This window comes from Pholis gunnellus (genome assembly GCF_910591455.1).
Source record: "Pholis gunnellus genome assembly, chromosome: 17".
NCBI lineage: Eukaryota > Metazoa > Chordata > Actinopteri > Perciformes > Pholidae > Pholis > Pholis gunnellus.
In genome coordinates, this window is record NC_136544.1 from 21,567,099 (window position 1) to 21,586,906 (window position 19,808).

At 46.0% G+C, this 19,808-nt stretch overlaps 1 protein-coding gene across 9 annotated transcripts in view; it reads left to right on the forward strand.

Moving 5' to 3' along the window:
- Window positions 1-18,858, forward strand: part of LOC306709585 (CASK interacting protein 2) — a 44,262-nt gene extending 25,404 nt beyond the window's left edge. For 3 of the 9 annotated variants that reach the window (XM_079177781.1, XM_079177782.1, XM_079177789.1), the window contains 17 exons: window positions 381-476; window positions 5,309-5,439; window positions 6,391-6,499; window positions 6,696-6,804; window positions 7,615-7,709; window positions 8,893-9,052; window positions 9,785-9,955; window positions 10,216-10,290; window positions 11,346-11,485; window positions 11,778-11,841; window positions 12,276-12,373; window positions 12,871-12,981; window positions 13,068-13,169; window positions 13,261-13,399; window positions 13,490-15,190; window positions 16,921-17,203; window positions 17,927-18,858. In XM_079177781.1, the coding sequence (XP_079033907.1) occupies window positions 381-476; window positions 5,309-5,439; window positions 6,391-6,499; window positions 6,696-6,804; window positions 7,615-7,709; window positions 8,893-9,052; window positions 9,785-9,955; window positions 10,216-10,290; window positions 11,346-11,485; window positions 11,778-11,841; window positions 12,276-12,373; window positions 12,871-12,981; window positions 13,068-13,169; window positions 13,261-13,399; window positions 13,490-15,190; window positions 16,921-17,203; window positions 17,927-18,023 (3,681 nt within the window). In that variant the 3' untranslated portion in view covers window positions 18,024-18,858. The remainder of the gene's footprint in view (window positions 1-380; window positions 477-5,308; window positions 5,440-6,390; window positions 6,500-6,695; window positions 6,805-7,614; window positions 7,710-8,892; window positions 9,053-9,784; window positions 9,956-10,215; window positions 10,291-11,345; window positions 11,486-11,777; window positions 11,842-12,275; window positions 12,374-12,870; window positions 12,982-13,067; window positions 13,170-13,260; window positions 13,400-13,489; window positions 15,191-16,920; window positions 17,204-17,926) is intronic. The other 6 variants (XM_079177783.1, XM_079177784.1, XM_079177785.1 and 3 more) reach the window with 6 other exon arrangements.
- The last annotated feature ends 950 nt before the right edge of the window (window positions 18,859-19,808 follow it).

Consider the following 19,808-nt stretch of genomic DNA (forward strand, 5'->3'; position numbering starts at 1 on the left):
AAGCAGTAGTCCGCCTTAAGTCCGTCCTATGAGAGTCTCTGGATTCCTGTTGTCCTCGTAATCCTGCAGAGCTGTGACAACAACACGATAACACGTCGTCTGATTGGCCGAGAGCCGGTGAAACTTTATATCACGTTACATCATCGACAGAACACAAAACCCTCAGAGGGTCGATACGCCGCCAACATCTGCAGGTGTTTCCTCCCCCCCCCCCCCCCGCCTCCAGTCTTTATGCTAAGCTAAGCTAACCACACCCTGACTCCAGCTCTGTACTGAACGCACATGTATCATCTACAGAAACAGATGTCATTTTTCTCTTTTTAGATGTTTTATGTTGCTTTTCATTCATTAAATATGACTGTTTGTTTGTTTGTTGTCAGTCTGAGATGTTGCTGCAGCATCAGTCCAACCCCTGTCTGGTCAACAAGGCCAAGAAGACTCCTCTGGACCTGGCCTGTGAGTTCGGGAGAGACCAGGTAAGCAGGTCTTTATGTTGTGGTTTCATTATAGGAACTCACCTACTTAGTGGGGACTCACCTGCTTAGTGGGGACTCACCTACTTTGTGGGGACTCACCTGCTTTGTGTGGACTCACCTACTTTGTGGGGACTCACCTGCTTAGTGGGGACTCACCTACTTTGTGGGGACTCACCTGCTTTGTGTGGACTCACCTGCTTAGTGGGGACTCACCTACTTTGCTTAGTGGGGACTCACCAGCTTAGTGGGGACTCACCTACTTTGTGGGGACTCACCTGCTTTGTGTGGACTCACCTGCTTAGTGGGGACTCACCTACTTTGCTTAGTGGGGACTCACCTGCTTAGTGGGGACTCACCTACTTTGTGGGGACTCACCTACCTTGTGGGGACTCACCTGCTTTGTGGGGACTCACCTGCTTTGTGTGGACTCACCTACTTTGTGGGGACTCACCTACCTTGTGGGGACTCACCTACCTTGTGGGGACTCACCTGCTTTGTGTGGACTCACCTACTTTGTGGGGACTCACCTACCTTGTGGGGACTCACCTGCTTTGTGGGGACTCACCTGCTTTGTGTGGACTCACCTACTTTGTGGGGACTCACCTACCTTGTGGGGACTCACCTACCTTGTGGGGACTCACCTGCTTTGTGTGGACTCACCTACTTTGTGGGGACTCACCTACCTTGTGGGGACTCACCTGCTTTGTGGGGACTCACCTGCTTTGTGTGGACTCACCTACTTTGTGGGGACTCACCTACCTTGTGGGGACTCACCCGCTTTGTGGGGACTCACCAGCTTAGTAGGGACTCACCTGCTTAGTGGGGACTCACCTACTTTGTGGGTACTCACCAGCTTAGTGGGGACTCACCTACTTTGTGGGGACTCACCTACTTTGTGGGGACTCACCTACCTTGTGGGGACTCACCTGCTTTGTGGGGACTCACCTGCTTTGTGTGGACTCACCTACTTTGTGGGGACTCACCTGCTTTGTGGGGACTCACCTGCTTTGTGTGGACTCACCTACTTTGTGGGGACTCACCTACCTTGTGGGGACTCACCTGCTTTGTGGGGACTCACCTGCTTTGTGTGGACTCACCTACTTTGTGGGGACTCACCTACCTTGTGGGGACTCACCTACCTTGTGGGGACTCACCCGCTTTGTGGGGACTCACCAGCTTAGTAGGGACTCACCTGCTTAGTGGGGACTCACCTACTTTGTGGGTACTCACCAGCTTAGTGGGGACTCACCTACTTTGTGGGGACTCACCTACCTTGTGGGGACTCACCTGCTTAGTGGGAACTCACCTGCTTAGTGGGGACTCACCTGCTTAGTGGGGACTCACCTGCTTAGTGAGAACTCACCTACTTAGTGGGGACTCACCTGCTTAGTGGGGACTCACCTGCTTTGTGTGGACTCACCTGCTTAGTGGGGACTCACCTGCTTAGTGGGGACTCACCTGCTTAGTGGGGACTCACCTGCTTAGTGAGAACTCACCTACTTAGTGGGGACTCACCAGCTTAGTGGGGACTCACCTGCTTTGTGTGGACTCACCTACTTTGTGGGGACTCACCTACCTTGTGGGGACTCACCTACCTTGTGGGGACTCACCTGCTTTGTGTGGACTCACCTACTTTGTGGGGACTCACCTACCTTGTGGGGACTCACCTGCTTTGTGGGGACTCACCTGCTTTGTGTGGACTCACCTACTTTGTGGGGACTCACCTACCTTGTGGGGACTCACCTGCTTTGTGGGGACTCACCTGCTTTGTGTGGACTCACCTACTTTGTGGGGACTCACCTACCTTGTGGGGACTCACCTACTTTGTGGGGACTCACCTGCTTTGTGTGGACTCACCTACTTTGTGGGGACTCACCTACCTTGTGGGGACTCACCTGCTTTGTGGGGACTCACCTGCTTTGTGTGGACTCACCTACTTTGTGGGGACTCACCTACCTTGTGGGGACTCACCTACCTTGTGGGGACTCACCCGCTTTGTGGGGACTCACCAGCTTAGTAGGGACTCACCTGCTTAGTGGGGACTCACCTACTTTGTGGGTACTCACCAGCTTAGTGGGGACTCACCTACTTTGTGGGGACTCACCTACCTTGTGGGGACTCACCTGCTTAGTGGGAACTCACCTGCTTAGTGGGGACTCACCTGCTTAGTGGGGACTCACCTGCTTAGTGGGGACTCACCTGCTTTGTGTGGACTCACCTGCTTAGTGGGGACTCACCTGCTTAGTGGGGACTCACCTGCTTAGTGGGGACTCACCTGCTTTGTGTGGACTCACCTGCTTAGTGGGGACTCACCTGCTTAGTGGGGACTCACCTGCTTAGTGGGGACTCACCTGCTTTGTGTGGACTCACCAGGCCCCCACATAGTAAATCATGAAGTCTTGGTATTCAGAGGTGGTTTAAATCAGGGTTGGTGTTGAGGGTAAGTCTTCAGGGAATGAGTGGAAATCAAAACAAAGTCCTGCTAAGTGAAACAAGTCACAGCTGGACAAACACACACACACACACACACACACACACACACAGGTTTGATTACGTTGCCACAGTTACTTTTCTTTCCCCGTCAGTAAACATCGCTGTTATCTTTGTGTTGTCTTTGTCTCTTTGTCCTTTTCTGTCTCCATGTTGATCTAAATCTAAACTCTGGATTCTGTAGCAGCAGCTACACAAACACATCTTTCTTACACACACAGACACAAACACACACACACAGAAGAATTATTAACATACTCTACAACAATCCACATACGTGTTTTTATTTCTTGTTGGAAAGTGCAAAGTAGAGAGGAATTATTTAGTTTAATCACGTTAAATTTAACCTTAAAGCAGATTATTATCCTTTACTTTCTGTCTCATTAAATTAATACAAATGTTTCTGTTTTACTTTCTTCAAACTTTTTTAAATCTACAAATCAAAGTGTGCATATAAATTGATGGATGGAAAGATATAAAATAGACATAATTATAATTTTCCTGATGGATTTAAATATTCGTTTGGTCTATAAAATAGTGAAAAATGTCAGAGGTGATGTCTTTTTCTGTTTAAAACATGAAGATATTCAGTTTACTGTGATATTTCCAGATCAATTAGTTTTTATTTAATCGACTAAATTAAAATAGAGATACACACATTACAACATGTTGATGTCGTTTAAAAGACCTCTTAGTCACTAAAGTTATAAGATAAGTGAAGTGGAATAAAAGTGGAATATTTCTCTCTGAAACGTGATGAGTAAAGGTATAAAGTAACAGAATTGGAAATACTCAAGTAAAGTACAAATACCTGAACTTGTGCAGTACTTGATGTAAATGTTTTGACTCGCTTGTTAAATGAGACATGGAAGAGAAGTTTGATCCTCAAACAGCTGATTCAAACTCCACCCAGATATCTTTAGTGTGTGTGTGTGTGTGTGTGTGTGTGTCTGTGTGTGTGTGTGTGTGTGTGTCTGTGTGTGTGTGTGTGTCTGTGTGTGTGTCTGTGTGTGTGTGTGTGTGTGTGTGTGTGTCTGTGTGTGTGTGTGTGTGTGTGTGTGTGTGTGTCTGTGTGTGTGTGTGTGTGTCTGTGTGTGTGTGTGTGTCTGTGTGTGTGTGTGTGTGTCTGTGTGTGTGTGTGTGTGTGTGTGTGTGTCTGTGTGTGTGTGTGTGTCTGTGTGTGTGTCTGTGTGTGTGTGTGTCTGTGTGTGTGTGTGTCTGTGTGTGTGTCTGTGTGTGTCTGTGTGTGTGTGTGTGTGTATGTCTGTGTGTGTGTCTGTGTGTGTAGGTGTGCGTGTGTGTTCAGGCCTCAGCTGTTGTGTTTCCATTCAGCTCTTCTCTCTTTAACTCTTGATTCAAACACACAAAACTTTATTCTACATTTCATATCAACAATTACACACATGTGTTTACATAGTTGAAAGCTGTTGATTGGTCGGATCAGAGCCTTTAGTAGATACTAAGGCCGTGTTTCTACTTCCTGTTTGAGCTTCATACTTCACCAAGTGATGATAAAGGACTCAACAGTATGTTCATGTTATAACAAGTTAATAATCACTCAAACATTTCAGTCAGTAGAACTCACAACTTTACTCAAACTTTATTAGTTTGTCAAAATCTTAAAAGAATATTTCACCCAGAAACAAAATAAGTTATTTTGGTTTTAGTGGAATTTATTTAGTCGATTAGTTGTTTTTTGGCAGTTTACTCACGGGGGGGGGGGGGGGCTTTGTGGTTATATTCGCTTTACTGCCATGGAAACCATTATCAACTAAGCCATTTATGTCCATCAACCAACAGAAGCAGAAACCTCTAATCCTGCTTCGTACACGTTACAGTCCAGACACCAGTTCATCACATGATCCACGCTATGAACAACAAATACACTATTTTACTGTGATTTCATCACAATAAACATAAACATGATGCAGAAATATCTACACAATGATGACGATCTGTAAAAAGTCTAAATTCATGTTTTGTTAGTTCTCTTCAAAAGACGACAAGTAAACAACTTTTAAAATTATAATAGAATAAAGTTCTATCAGTGCTATGCTAAGCTAACACTGCAGCAGCTCCATCATCACTCAACATGACGTCGTCTAGGCGTGAATACAGCAGCGTGTTGTTGTTTGAACCGTTCATACACACGTGTACACAGTCTGAGGCGTCGTAGAGCTCTGAATACCGTCAGTGATGACGGAGGAGCATCTCAACGCTGATAGGCTATAGAGACACAGCGTCACACCATTGAGGCAAATACGCGTGTCATCGCGTCTGTGCATTGACTTTGTATTGACTTTAGTGTCTTCATCATGCCCCCCCCCCCCCCCCCCCCCCAGGTGGCCCAGCTGTTGCTCAGCAGCAACATGGTGGTGGCGTTGCTGGAGGGAGAGAGGAAGGAGCAGACGGACTCGGCCTTCACCACGCCGCTGCACCTCGCCGCCCGCAACGGACACAAAGACATCATACGGTAATAAAACTTTATTTATACAAAACCAGTTAACAACAGGGACGGACAACAGTCCCCTTTAGGTTCAATGAGGAGGAAGAGGAAGAAGAGGAGGAAGAGGAGGAGGAGGGGTTTGTGTTTGTTCACCAGTGAGCTGTCTCCTCTTCTTCATTCTCTGAAATACACAACAGCATCTCTGTGACCCAGTTTATACACTGTGTGTGTGTGTGTGTGTGTGTGTGTGTGTGTGTGTGTGTGTGTGTGTACTGCTGTACAATGATTTAAACTGCTTCACTGAATCACATCTCAAGATTGTATTAGCAGATATTAAATAAATATATATATTTAATATGATATTACATAATAATATGTAATAATATAAAATGATTAGTGCTCGGCAACGATTAATCTCATTGTGTTAAAGTTCATAATGAATCTAAAGTAGTGTGTTAAAGTGCTGCTCTATGAACTAAAGGTCAACAACATGTGGTGTGAACACGTTAAACTCATCCGGTTGTTGTTAACAGCAGGAAATTAATGAACGCGTTAACGAGATAATAACGCGTTAAGTTGCTCAGCAATAAAAATAATATATGATATATAATAATATAATAAATGAGCACGTCAGAGGCAGAACATTGAGTTTCATTTATTTCAAAGACGACTTCAGGACTCAGTTTTAGGATCTAGATTCAGGATTCATGTTCAGGTCTCAGGTTCAGGACTCAGGTTCAGGACTCAGGTTCAGGACTCAGGTTCAGGACTCAGGTTCAGGACTCAGGTTCAGGATCCAGGTTCAGGACTCAGGTTCAGGACTCAGGTTCAGGACTCAGGTTCAGGATCCAGGTTCAGGACTCAGGTTCAGGACTCAGGTTCAGGACTCAGGTTCAGGATCCAGGTTCAGGATCCATGTTCAGGACTCAGGTTCAGGACTCAGGTTCAGGACTCAGCTGTGTCTCTGTTCTGTTCCAGTCTGCTTCTGGCTGCCGGCATCGACATCAACAAGACCACCAAGTCTGGGACGGCCCTCCATGAGGCGTCTCTGTACGGGAAGACGGAGGTGGTCCGCCTGCTGCTGGACGTGAGTTCACCTGAGAGCGTTCTGATGATGTCACCGGTCTCCTGTCGGACAGGACGCCGTCTACGCATCGGATCCTGGTTTTATGAGATCCTGGTTTTATGAGATCCGGTGTTTAGATTCAGCTGAAACCTCAGATTGAAGGTGTGATTTGTTGGTTCTAAATAAAGAGTCTTTGTCCTCCATGTTGTCTCTGAAGGCCGGAGTAGACGTGAACATCAGGAACACCTACAACCAGACGGCTCTGGACATCGTCAACCAGTTCACCACGTCACACGCCAGCAGGGACATCAAGCAGCTGCTCAGAGGTCCACAACAACTTCTTCTTCTTCTTCTTCTGCTTCTTCTCCTTTCTCTCTCTCTCTCTGTCTCTCTCTCTGTCTGTCTGTCTGTCTCTCTCTCTGTCTCTCTCTCTGTCTGTCTGTCTGTCTGTCTGTCTCTGTTCAGCAGCTTCACCAGACTTCATTCTAAAAGCTGTTTTTAAACTTTGAGTTACACAACGTTCAACTCTTATCAGTCGACTCTCACAGCTTCAAAGACAGACTGCTTTACGTGTGTGTGTGTGTGTGTGTGTGTGTGTGTGTGTGTGTGTGTGTGCGTGCGCGTGAATCCTTCAGTCTTTTGAAGTTCCTGTGGGAAACACTGAGGGAATAATGAGCCGTTGGTGTTGATTCTTCTTCTTCTTCTCGAGTTAATGAGTTTCTATTCTCAAAACAATTTGCATCTTATTTTGAAAACCAGCTCTGCCTTCCTGTATTTTTAGTTTGTCCCCTTTTATCATATTACGCATTTCAGATTGTTTTTACTTTTGATTAATCTGTTTTTTTATTATTTATTTCATTTGTTTTGTTTTTTTATTTAATCTCGATAAAACATTCTGAAGCGACAGTAACGTCTTAAAACGTCTTCAAATCATTTCAATAACAGGAAGTTATGTAAAGAAAAAACGTTTAGTATTAGTAACAACTAGAAGGTTTGGACTAATGCATTTTCAAAGTCCTGGTCCTGGTCCTGGTCCTGGTCCTGGTCCCGGTCCGGTCTGGTTCTGGTCTGGTTCTGGTTCTGGTTCTGGTTCTGGTCTGGTCTGGTTCTGGTCTGACTGGTTGTTTCCTGCACAGATGCGACGGGGGTTCTGCAGGTCCGAGCTCTGAAGGACTTCTGGAACCTTCACGACCCGACGGCCCTGAACATCCGGGCTGGTGACATCATCACGGTGAGACGTTCAATGACTCACCACTTCATCGGACATTCAGATGTCATTAAAGAATAAAATACATTAAACATCATTCAAATCAAGATGAATTAAGGTGTGTTCACACCAAACGCGATGAACGCGGCGAGATTACATACAAAGTCTATGTACAGACGCGATGAACGCAAATTTGCGACGTTGCGGCGCGTTTGGCGTGAAACGCCGAATCGCCCCAAACGCAGAAGTTGAAATATTTGAACTTCTGCAAAAAAATGGCGTGACGCTCCAGCGCGATAGCCAATCAGCGTTGAGTTGCTCCCCATGTCATCAGTGAAGTCCTGCTGTGGTTGAATCAGGACATAAATGCTGTAGCCGCCATGTTCACCCAGAGCTCTACGACCCCTCATATCAGTAGAGACCAGACTGTGTGTGTGTGTGTGTGTGTGTGTGTGTGTAAACCATATGGTGCAAACAATGAATAGACGCTGCCGTATTTACGTCTAGATGACGTTATTGTGAGTGTTGGTGGAGCTGCTACAATGTTAGCATAGCCTAGCACCGATCGATCCGAGCTCCATTGAGAAAACAAGTACAAATCGGCATCATTACGTAGTTATTTGAGTCCCTTTTTGTCGGTTTATTGCCGTTAAATCACAGCCAAGTCAGTGTATTGTGTGTTCATACAGCTGTAGTAAACAGCCGACGTGTGGCTCGCTAGACACAGTGAGCTCGATGAAATCCACGGAGCTCCTCCGGACTATGTTATGAACCAGACATGACGGCGTTTAGTTCCCCGTGATATCTGGACTTCCACAACACGTACTGAGCAGAAATAGAGGTGATTTTTCTACGGTTGATGGCGGACAGTTGAACGGCTTTCAGGCCGATAAGCCACGCCCCCTCTCCGGCGCGTCCAGCGCGATGCACGCGATGAACACAAATAGTCCCCGGAGAGACACAATGAACACACCTTTAGTTTAGTACGAGAGGTAACATACACCACAATAAAATAAAGCTTTTAAATTACTTTATTATGCTAATGTATATACATCGACTTTCTACACATCATTTATCTTTATATTTCATTATTTATCTTGACTTAATGTTTTCTGTTTCATGTGGTTTGAGGTCAGATTCAGTGTTCCTCTCTTTGAATGATGTAAAAGCAGCAGAAGAAGAAGCTGATGTTTGCTTGTGGTCACAGCAGGCTGCAGCGCCCCCTAGTGACCCGTCTCCTCCTCTGCAGGTGTTGGAGCAGCACGTGGACGGACGCTGGAAGGGACACATCCACGACACCCAGAGAGGGACGGACCGGGTCGGCTTCTTCCCTCCGTCCATCGTGGAGGTGATCAGCCGACGGAACGGTCAGTCGGTCACAGAGGACGTCTGTTAGAATAAAGAACACATCAGCTCTGGTTCTTCCTGAAGACGTCCCGCTTTAAAACACACAGATCTGTAGTTTCATCAGCGATGCACTCTGGTTTCTATCACGCAAACAGGAGGAAATAGGGACTTTGTTTGGGACTATTTTCAGCGGCGGATGAATCTTATGTCAGAATAAATTAAAGTAAAATGATGGTGATGAAACAGCGAGGCTTATTGATTTGGTTTTACATATTTAAATAAATAGTTTTCAGATATTTATTCTTCATATTATGATTATTTTAGGAGTTTCACACAAAATTCTCACATATTTTCGGACATTTTTACATATTTTTATCACATATTTTACTTGTGAAAAATATAATTCCAACATGAAAAAGAAAATGTGAAAAATGTTCAAGAAATGTGTAAAGAATACCAGAAAGCTGTCTGAAAATATTTGAAAACTGTAGCAAAAAACTGAAACATTGACAACATTGTATCTCTTTGTAACAGAGGAAGAGTCTATTTATAGATGAATCACATCTTCATCTCTTCGTATGAGACGAGATTCAAAACTAATCCTCCTGCTTCAGACCATCCCACGCCTCCTGCTTCCCTCCATCCACATAATGACTGACCTCCACCTCTAACCACCAGCTTGATAACCTCCCCCCCTTCCTTCCTTCCTTCCTTCCTTCCTTCCTTCCTTCCCCTCCCTGTCTCCCCTGTAGGGGGCACCCTCTCCCGGCACGCCTCCCTGCCCACCCAGCGCCAGCAGCAGCCGTCCAGAGCCCCCCTCGCCTGCAGCCTAAGCTCCGCCCCTCAGACCGACGACTCCTACACCTTGTACGCCCCCCCCACCCACGTGGTGCTGCCGCTAGCCAACGGCCTCAACGCCGCAGGTACGCGCCCTCTCTCAGGTGATCCGGTGGAACCCGTGCATCAATGTTTTACTTCATGTTGAATTACGACCAAACTTCCGTCCGGTGTGTTTCTAACCTGATCTCAGCAGGAAGCATCGTCACCGATCCTCATGAAGATCTTTGTTTTCTCGTCCTAAATCAAAGACCCGACAGAAGCCTTTCTATCTAATCTTTGTCCCCCCCCCTCAGTCAGCCCCCCCTGACCGAACGCTGTCCCTCAGAGTCTTTGTGTCCGATAGGTTTGTCTCCGAGCCGCCTGTCTCAGTCCGGGTGTCCCTTCCAGGACGTCTGGGTCCTCAGGGACTCGTGTCATGGTAAGAAGTCAGCTTCTCCTCCTCCGGCTGCTCTGAAGCTGCATCGCTCAGCGCTCTGCATCCGGACCCGAGACCCCGAGACCCCGACCCCCGAGACCCCGAGACCCCGACCCCCGAGACCCCGAGACCGGACGACTGTCCACAACATGTGCTGTCTTATGACGCCTCAACACGCTTCACATTATGCTGCTTCATGTTCCTTCACTTTGTCTCTGCCGCTTCACATTATATCACTCCGCCTCGTGTCTCAAAGTGGGAAACACAAACCTGCTGAAGCGTCTGAAGTCAGGACCGGTGTTTACGGGTGATTCTCAAGTCTCTTAATTGTCGTTTCCTCGCTCCTCGCTTGAACCGGAAGTTGTTCTGCGCCGCCATATTGACGGCCGTCCAAAAGCTCTTATTTAGCTCTGAGGAGAGAGGAGAGAGGAGAGAGGAGCAAGGAAATGACAATTTAGAGACTTGAGATGCGCCCCCGGTGTGTAGGGTCCAAACACTGTTTCTCTGCTTCGGGCGGAACGTCCGGCTCTGATCTCTGATGTTGTCCTCACTGCTGCCACAGGGGGCGCCACTGGTTCACCTCATCATTTAAACAACGTAAAGAGAGTTTCACTGAGGATCCTCTGATGATGTTCACTTCATCTCGTTTATTCGTTTGAACCGTTTCCCATAAACAGACTAAAAGGGTTTCAACCTTCTTATTTTTTATATTTTAAAAAGGGAGTTTTTGGATTCTTGTTTTTAATTCAGGACGTGATAGAATGTCGTCCCTTTAAAACCAACAAATACAAATAAAACAGAAAAGTGACGACATCACATAAAAGGATGTGTTTTAAGAAGTGATGTAAAAGAGATGATTCTGTGATCTCCTCCTGTGACTCCGGCCTGCAGCTCAGCTTTCTAGACCACAAACCTGCATCCTGCCCGTCGGCACGTCGGCCATCTTTGAAGAGCATCTGCTGCTTCCTACCTCCCGCCCCTCCCCCACCCCTCCCCTCCCCTCCCCCCTCTGGACATCAGGACTTTACTTGTTGTTGTTTTTTGTGTTTTTTTTGCAGCTGGAGACAGGAACAGCGTCGGCAGCGTCGGCAGCGTCGGCAGCACCCGGAGCGCCGGCAGCGGTCAGAGCACCGAGAGCAACAGCACCCCCAACGGAGTCCAACACAACGCCGGCCACAACGACAACGCCGGCACCAAGGTACACAAGCGACGTCACAACACCGATTCACCCGCGGAGTCGTTGGTTTAGTTCGTCCCCGCCAGCTGCAGGCTGATGTCACTCTTATTCAGACATGTGACTCGTTGATTCATAAAACATAATAATACTACATCTGTAGTTTTAAAGGGTAAAATATTGTTTTCCTGCACAGAATGAATCTTCTAGATGTCTTGGTATGAACAAAAATGAGCTTTTAGCAGCTTGAATTTAGAATAACATCATTATTATGTTTCTTTTGTAGTTTTCTTTGAATGTTTGTGTTTGTGTGCAGCCGGCGCCCTCTGCTGGTGATTCTGGAAACTCAGACTGCAGCAAACAGCCTGAACATCCTGCTGGTACTTTTATCTTTAAGTACTCCAAGATACGGTCCTGTGTTTACTCCAGTGTGGAGGATAATATGTGTCATTTTATTGATATATTGCTGCTGCTACTATGGACATTATTTCTTTTTTCTTTGGAGAATCATTTTATATAATTACACTTCACCTTATCTCAAGTCGCTCTTCCAGGGTTTACCACTTCATTCTTATTTAACTGTGACTCACTTCTTTAGTGATTATGGTGAAACACAATGCACCAGATTAATAACCCAGATATGAAGCTGTTTGAACTTTCCTTGTCATATCAGGCATCACGTCTTAAACTCATTTTCCTGGAGGGTTTAAGTGAAATAGGAACTATTCCTTCTTGGGGGGAACATCTAGAACCAAATATTTGTAAGATCTCGTTCCTCTGAAGCCCACCTGAGGTGTGGTGTGATGCTCTACAGGTGGGACTCCTCGGAGGCACACGGTGACGGTGCAGCGACCTGCAGAGCAGAGCTTCTCTCAGCAGTTTGTTCGTCCTCATCAGCTGCTGGAGGGGAAGGTAAAGAAACTGTCTTTTGTTTTATTGATATATTGAAATTGGTGCTACATGACCAGATAAAACAGAAAACAAGTGCTGCGGTAGGTAGAAAACCTACAATAACCAGAATGCACTGGGCTTGTTGGGCCTAGTTAAAGCTGCATTCTCTCTAGTGTCCACCAGGGGGCGACTCCTCTGGTTGTATAGAAGTCTATGAGAAAATGACTCTACTTCTCTCTTGATTTATTACCTCAGTAAACATTGTAAACATGAGTTTATGGTCTCAATCTCTAGTTTCAAGTCTTCTTCAATACAGCATGATGTTCATTTAGTACATGATGGTCCATTTAGAGTCACACAGACCATAAAGCAGGGGATGCTTTAGGGGCGGGGCTACACAGTGATTGACAGGTCTCTACCAGAGACGTATACGGCGTCTCTACGTCACTCCTCCTCAGTCCAGATATGGTCACTTAAAAAAGAAAGTAGAGGCTTCAAGACTGTACTTTGTGTTGCAGGATGTCGAGGCCATCTACCAGTGGCTCAGTGAGTTCCAGCTGGAGCAGTATATTGGGAATTTCATCAATGCTGGTTATGACGTTCCCACCATCAGCAGGATGACTCCCGAGGTGAATGAAGACCGGTGTTGTTGAAGTAAACCCTGGATCTGGTTGTTTGTGGCGGCGTTTACGTGATGATCTTTTTTCTTCTGCAGGATCTGACTGCAATCGGAGTGACCAAACCAGGCCACCGCAAGAAGATCTCCATCGAGATCAACAACCTGAACATCCCCGAGTGGCTGCCTGAGTACATCCCAGTAAGATGCCCCAACGTTTTCACTGCTAGACCTTCCAGACGTTGTGACAACCGACTGATCTGAGATCTGTTCTTCTTCTTCCTCTTCACAGTCCGATCTGGGCGAGTGGCTCAGTGCCATCGGCCTCCCGCAGTACCACAAGAAGCTCTCAGAGAACGGCTACGACTCCATGAGCATCGTCAAAGACCTCACATGGGAGGATCTGCAGGAGATCGGCATCATCAAGCTGGGTGAGGACGCATTGTGTTCTGGCTCTGGGCTCGATATGACCGTTTGCAATGGATCATAAAACAAATGTGATGGTTGAATTTTCCTACCAGGCCACCAGAAGAAGCTGATGCTGGCGGTGAAGAAGCTGTGTGACATCCAGAGGGCGATCCTTCAGGCCGAATCAGGCCACGGCACGCTGCGCCGCAAAGCCCCCGGAGCCCTCCACCTGGTCGCCATCGAGCCGCCGGACTCGGCTGGTGAGTGCTCTTCTCCTCACACCCCGAAGATGCTGAGCTTCCAGGACAGCGAGCTGAGCGCCGAGCTGCAGACGGCCATGTGCAGCCACTACGGAGGCTGCGAGGAAGGCTCGGCCATCAAGAACGCCGGGGGAATGTCCCAGAGCCAGGAGAGCATCGACACGCGGTCCAGAGGCTCCGGGCGCTCCCAGGAGCCTCCAACAGCTTCCATATCCCCCCACAGCTGGTCCCAGGAGAGCCTGGAGGGCAGCCCCGCCAAGGATAGGAACCTCCCGGAGGGCTGGGACCAGAGGCCTCTGCAGCAGCAGCTGCTGGCCAAGCAGGTGCCTCTGGGCACGGCAACCGTGTTCAAGTACCCGACGATCCCAGCCAAGCCCAAACTGTGTGGCTCTCGAGGTCCGTCCCCTCATGGCTCCCCAGCGCTGAAGGGTTTCAGCTACCTGCATTCTCATTGTGGCTCCACGGACCTGAGCTCATCACCCAGGCGCGAGAATCACAGCATGACCCTGATGCCGCCCAAGAAGCGCGCCCAGGGCGTGACCCGCTACGCCCTGTCGGACGGAGAGCCCGACGAGGACGACGAGGAGCCGGCGTATCACTGTGGAAACCTCTCGTCCTACGCCACGCTGACCCGCAAACCCGGCCGCAGCCAGCTGGCTCGATTACAGTCGAGTCCGGAGAAGAGCGGCAGCGTGGGACGCAGTCAGTCCTTCGCGGTGCGCGCCCGGAAAAAAGGTCCCCCGCCTCCTCCTCCGAAGAGACTGAGCTCAGTGAGCAGCACCACCAGCGGGGAGCTCAGCGACAGCAGCACAACGTCGTCTTCTGGCGGAGCGATAACAGACAGTCCGGTGAGCGTGAGGAGCATCGCAGCCTCTCTGGAAGGCAAGACCGAGGGGAAGAACTCCCCAGGACCTAAACCAGTCCGAGTCCACCACGAGCCGCCACCTTCCCCCTCCCTCAACCCTACAGGGCAGGAGCCCAGAGACGCTGCCACGGTGAGGAGGAGGGCGCAGAGCGAATGTATTCCCACCCAGACCGGCAGCGGCAGCACCGAGCCAGAACGAGGGGTAAAGTCCGACTCCGAGGAAGAAGAATCAAAAGGTTGCGGACTGGAGGGCTCCTCGTCCTCTCAGAACAGCTCCAGCGAGTGCATCCCCTTCGCCGAGGAGGGCAACTTGACTATCAAACAGAGGCCGAAAGCTCCGGGGCCACCCAGGGCCGAGGCAGTGCTGGAGCCTCCAGAGAAACATGCCGCCAAGAGCCAGGAGGAGTTGCCCGAGTTTAACCTGAAGGAGTCGGACACAGTGAAGCGCCGTCACAAACCCAGAGACAAGGAGCAGGAAGGAGGCTCCCCCTGCAGAGAGGGAGCGGGGGAAGAGTCCGGCGGTAGCAGGCCTCCATCCCTGTGCCGGGATGAGGTCAGTCTGAGGATCAGTGAGGTCAGTCTGGAGAGGCCGGCCAGTCCGGCAACGGGATCCCCCATCAAACCTCCGCTCTCCCCAAAACCTGCCGTCGCCCCAAAACCAGTCCGTCACAGTCTGCTGACAGCACAAGGTACGATGCTCACCTGAACCAAAGACAAACTGAACAGTACCATAGTGAATCTAACCAGAGCAGATTTAAATCACTACATGTTTAAATCACTACATGTTTAAATCACTACATGTTTAAATCACTACATGTTTAAATCACTACATGTTTAAATCACTACATGTTTAAATCACTACGTTTAAATCACTACGTGTTTAAATCACTACATGTTTAAATCACTACATGTTTAAATCACTACGTTTAAATCACTACGTGTTTAAATCACTACATGTTTAAATCACTACATGTTTAAATCACTACATGTTTAAATCACTACGTTTAAATCACTACATGTTTAAATCACTACATGTTTAAATCACTACATGTTTAAATCACTACGTTTAAATCACTACATGTTTAAATCACTACATGTTTAAATCACTACATGTTTAAATCACTACATGTTTAAATCACTACATGTTTAAATCACTACATGTTTAAATCACTACGTTTAAATCACTACATGTTTAAATCACTACATGTTTAAATCACTACATGTTTAAATCATTACATGTTTAAATCACTACGGGTTTCAGTGAACAACATGAACCATATCTGATTAGATTTCTGAAATGTCTAACTTTGGTGTTGACTTGGGGCTTGATTTTGGACTTATTGCTCTTGACTGAGATTTCCTGGTTTTGACTTGGTTCATGTTGGTCTTGACTTGGTACATCTAAATGATGACTTGGGATTTCTTGATCTTGACTTGGGAATTGTTGATCTGAACCTGGGGCTTGTTGGTCCTAACTTTAAACTTGTTTTTGGGACTTGTAGTTCTTGACTTGGACTAGTTGGTCTTGACTTAGGACTTGTTGGCCTTGACTTGGACTTGTTGGTCTTGATTTAGGACTTGTTGGCCTTGACTTGGACTTGTTGGTCTTGATTTAGGACGTGTTGGTCTTGACTTGGACTTGTTGGCCTTGATTTAGGACTTGTTGGTCTTGACTTGGACTTGTTGGTCTTGACTTAGGACTTGTAGTTCTTGACTTGGACTTGTTGGTCTTGACTTAGGACGTGTTGGTCTTGACTTGGACTTGTTGGCCTTGATTTAGGACTTGTTGGTCTTGACTTGGACTTGTTGGCCTTGACTTGGACTTGTTGGTCTTGACTTGGACTTGTTGGTCTTGACTTGGACTTGTTGGCCTTGATTTAGGACTTGTTGGTCTTGACTTGGACTTCTTGGCCTTGACTTGGACTTGTTGGTCTTGACTTGGACTTGTTGGTCTTGATTTAGGACTTGTTGGCCTTGACTTGGACTTGTTGGTCTTGACTTGGACTTGTTGGTCTTGACTTGGACTTGTTGGTCTTGATTTAGGGCTTGTTGGCCTTGACTTGGACTAGTTGGTCTTGACTTAGGACTTGTTGGCCTTGACTTGGACTTGTTGGCCTTGATTTAGGACTTGTTGGTCTTGATTTAGGACTTGTTGGTCTTGACTTGGACTTGTTGGTCTTGATTTAGGACTTGTTGACCTTGACTTGGACTTGTTGGTCTTGATTTAGGACTTGTTGGTCTTGATTTAGGACTTGTTGGCCTTGACTTGGACTTGTTGGTCTTGATTTAGGACTTGTTGACCTTGATTTAGGACTTGTTGGTCTTGATTTAGGACTTGTTGGTCTTGATTTAGGACTTGTTGGTCTTGATTTAGGACTTGTTGGTCTTGACTTGGGACTTGTTATTGGTGTCTCCCCAGCAGCTGGCCTCTCCTGTCCATCGGTGACCATCAGTGTGGTTCAAAGCGTGGCCTTCACCTCTCCGTCCTCTCCCGTTTACGGGCCCCGGGCTCCGTCTCCTCAGGCCCCTCAGAGTCCCTCTCTGACAGCAGCGAGGCCCCAGGTCTGCGTGGTGGGTCCGGGTAGCGTTCCCGAGTCGCTCTGTGGGACCGAGGTGGTTCAGCAGAGACTGGATCAGACCAGCACGTCTCTGGAAGCGGCTCTGAAGGCTGTGGAGAGAAAACTGGAGGACGGCTCCGATGGGTAAGATGGAGACATTTCAGAATACACCAGTAAATATTGTGAGCTGTAATGACCTCAGCCTCCTCTAGGGGGCGGTAGCAGGAACATCCACCACCTGCCACCTCTTTATGTGGATCTCCAGTCAGTGTTGACGGTAGATGTAGTCGACTGAAGCGATAACTTCCTCAGAGCTGCTTTATTGACCCAGAAAGATGAGTTTTGAAGCTTCTAGTTCAGCGATTTGTCCGTCGCCATCTTGGTTTTTATCAACCAGTGAACAGGAAGTGACCATATCTGGACTGAGGAGGAGTGATGTAGAGACCTGTCAATCACTGTGTAGCCCCGCCCCTAAAGCATCCCCTGCTTTATGGTCTGTGTGACTCTAAATGGACCATCATTTACTAAATGAACATCATGCTGTATTGAAGAAGACTTGAAACTAGAGATTGAGACCATAAACTCATGTTTACAATGTTTACTGAGGTAATAAATCAAGAGAGAAGTAGAGTCATTTTCTCATAGACTTCTATACAACCAGAGGAGTCGCCCCCTGGTGGACACTAGAGAGAATGCAGCTTTAAGGTTGCAGCTCTGAACTCTCTCTGAGTCCATCTAGCAGCACTGGACTACAATGAACTACAATGGACTACATTTACCATCAACTCTGACTGGATATCCACATAAAAACGTGTTGACTTTCATCTTTTAACATGAATTGTTTGTCCTGTTGTCTTTTCCGTCTAGTGGATCCAACACAGTGAAGTCCGCCGGCACGATTCTGGACGACATCGGCAACATGTTCGACGACCTCGCCGACCAGCTGGACGCCATGTTGGAGTGAAGACAAACGTTCTTCCTCAAACTCAGGACGAGGAGCGAGAGGAGAAGAAGACGTTCTTACACCAGCACTTAAGTCTCTGCTTCGAGGGTTCAGAGTCCGGCTGGAAACATTTTGTGTCGTCGTCGTTTTATCGAAACCAAACTAAAGTCGAACCAGAAACATGATTCAGATTATTGTTGAACTCTGATGTTGTGACATGAAGTTTTATCTCTATGACGCGATGGAGAGCCGAATTCCTGACGTCCGCTTTAAGACCTGTAGAAGTACACATCAGAGGTACTTTTCTCCTGCTGTATACTCCTACTACTACAGCTCAGAGGTACATATTGTACTTTTTACTGATAGTTTTACATATTATATATATTACAATAGATTATTAATCCACTAATAAAAGATGATGTAATATTATAGATTATATAAAAGCATTAATGATAATTAATAATTATAATATATATAATATTCTGCATGATGAGTACTTTTACTTTTTGTACTTACAGTATATTTTGATGCTGATACTTTTGTGCTTTTTATTAAATGCAGGATTTTTACTTCACAACAAATAAAATATTTAAACAAAATAAAATGTACAAACATAAGGAAGTAAAAACAGACGTCTCATCTTCATTACCATGAATATGTAAATGAGCTGTGATTGGATCAGAACTTCGGCTCTCCGACACGTCTGAACATTTCAAATGTAAAATATTTAAAGATCTATTTTATACCGCGTGGTCTGTGTGTGTGTGTGTGTGTGTCTGTGTGTGTGTGTGTGTGTGTGTGTGTGTGTGTGTGTGTGTGTGTGTGTGTGTGTGTGTGTGTGTGTGTGTGTGTGTGTGTGTCCATGGTGTCATGTGACACCTCAGTGATGTACAAACTATTTTTTGATACTCATTTTAGCCAAATTAGTATTTAAATTAGAGTAATCTAAATATGTATATTGTACACTAGATATATATATACAGGAGCAGATATTCAACCAAAGTCTTTGTACAGATTCACCCAAAATACTTTAATTAATACACTAATCCTGTAAAAACAACAACAAACCTGTTTGAGACGTTTAGGAAACATTTTGTCCTCGTGTGGAAGAAACGCTGCACGTCAGCATGATACACACCTGTGTGTGTGTGTGTGTGTGTGTGAGTGTGTGTGTCTGTCGTTCTATTGTATTATTTGTTTAATCATTAAATATCTACGATGTTACACTACTCATGTGTGTTTGTTATTGACCAATAATCTAGTACATTTACTATATACATATACATATATACATATAGACATATATATATATGTATATATACATATATACATATATATATATATCTATATGTATACATATATATATGTATATGTATATATACATATATATACATATATACATATATATATGTATATGTATATATACATATATATATGTATACATATATACATATAGATATGTACATATTATTAATAATTAACAAAAATTATTAATATGCATAATATATATATATATATATTTACAAATTGTATTATATTGTATATTTATTAGAAGTTGTTCAACATGTAAACAGATCAGATTAAACTCTAGTTTATATTTGATGTGTTCTCTGGTTTAAATAGATGTTCATTGTAGTCTGAACAACAAAAGAACCACAAACAACTTCCTTCATTTAGTAAAGATTTGTGTTTTCATGATGTTTCCTCAATAACTTCATGATGAAAGGATGAAAGTGAATCTTTACATCATTGATCATCATTTCATTCAGTCACGTGAGGCTGATCATTCAGAGTTTCATGAGTTTC